Source organism: Haematobia irritans, chromosome 4 (assembly GCF_050003625.1).
Source record: "Haematobia irritans isolate KBUSLIRL chromosome 4, ASM5000362v1, whole genome shotgun sequence".
Lineage (NCBI taxonomy): Eukaryota > Metazoa > Arthropoda > Insecta > Diptera > Muscidae > Haematobia > Haematobia irritans.
The window spans coordinates 11,268,325-11,269,760 of NC_134400.1; the positions used below are offsets into that span (position 1 = coordinate 11,268,325).

The window sequence follows — 1,436 nt, forward strand, 5'->3', positions numbered from 1 at the left end:
AACCGAAAAATGAAACATGACATTTGTAATTCTAGGTTGTATACATAACAATCCAAAACTATATACAAGTTTGCATTTGCAAAATTTATAATGCTAAAGGGATTGACAATAAGAAGTGTTGTTTTGGTATTCAAAGACAAATGTGATGGAATTCTTTGGGACATATCATCCGATAAGGTAGAAATATTTTTTGTCGTAGTCGTCCCTCTGTCTGTTAAAACCACGCTAAATTTCCAATGAAACGAGCAAACATATACTGACAGCTCTTTTATTATTTTGGCCCATTCTTATGGATATCCGGAGATGTTTGTGATCATTGTTAGGGAAGCGAGGAATCTCCTATTTAAGCCATTCTTTGTTGACACGTGGTGAGTGCGATGGTGCTAGTCTTCGATTGAAATATTTGTCTGTCTTTATTTAGACCCTACAATAACGGTTGCCCCTATTGGTAGAATTCTAAGAGGTACTTAACAATTTTTTATAGAAATAAAATTTGGACAAAATTTTCTCTAGAAATAAAATTTTAACAATATTTTCTATGAAAATAAAATCTTAAAAAAATGTTCTATAGAAATAAAATTTTAACAAAATTTTTTAAAGAAATAAAATATTGACAAAATTTTCTAAAAAAAAATGTTTTCTATGGAAATAAAAGTTTGATAACATTTTCTATACATCAATATGGCTGATCAGCAAACAGAGAAAGCCTTCCAAAAACAATTCGGCATTAACCTAAACAGAAAGGTTAAGCCAGGCATTGCCAAAAAGAAGGTCTTACGTCGCCACCGTGATATCGGTTTGGGTTTCAAAACTCCTCGTGAGACCATTGATGGTAACTACATTGACAAGAAATGCCCCTTCACCGGTAATGTAAGAATTCGTGGCCGTATCTTAACTGGTGCCGTACGTAAAACCAAAATGCAACGTACTATTGTTATCCGTCGTGATTACTTACACTTTGTACGCAAATACAGCCGTTTTGGAAAACTTCAAAGAAACATGAGCGTACATTGTTCCCCCTGCCTTAGAGATGTTGAAATCAGCGATATTGTTACCATTGGTGAATGCCGTCCCTTGTCCAAGGCTGTTCGTTTCAACGTATTGAAGGTCAGCAAGGGTCAAGGTTCCAAGATAAACTTCAAGAAGTTCTAATTTTTTTCTAATGGAGATTGATGGTTTTTACTGAAGTAGTTCGAGGTTCAAACTAAATAAAATTTAGACAAAACTTTCTATGGAAATAAAATTTTAAACAACATTTTCTAGAGAAATAAAATTGTAACAAAATTTTCTAGAGAAATAAAATTTTGACAAAATTTTCTATAAAAATAAAATTTTGGCAAAAATTTCTATAGAAATAAATTTTGACAAAATATTCTATAGAAATAAAATTTTGACAAAATTTTTTAGAGAATTAAAATTTTGACAAAATTTTCTAC

At 31.3% G+C, this 1,436-nt stretch overlaps 1 protein-coding gene across 1 annotated transcript; it reads left to right on the plus strand.

Moving 5' to 3' along the window:
- Window positions 1-678: 678 nt before the first annotated feature.
- On the plus strand, window positions 679-1,176 carry LOC142233525 (small ribosomal subunit protein uS17-like). The gene has a single exon (XM_075304489.1). It carries the CDS (start codon window positions 682-684, stop codon window positions 1,150-1,152), a length of 471 nt encoding a protein of 156 aa, XP_075160604.1. The 5' UTR covers window positions 679-681; the 3' UTR covers window positions 1,153-1,176.
- Window positions 1,177-1,436: the final 260 nt, after the last annotated feature.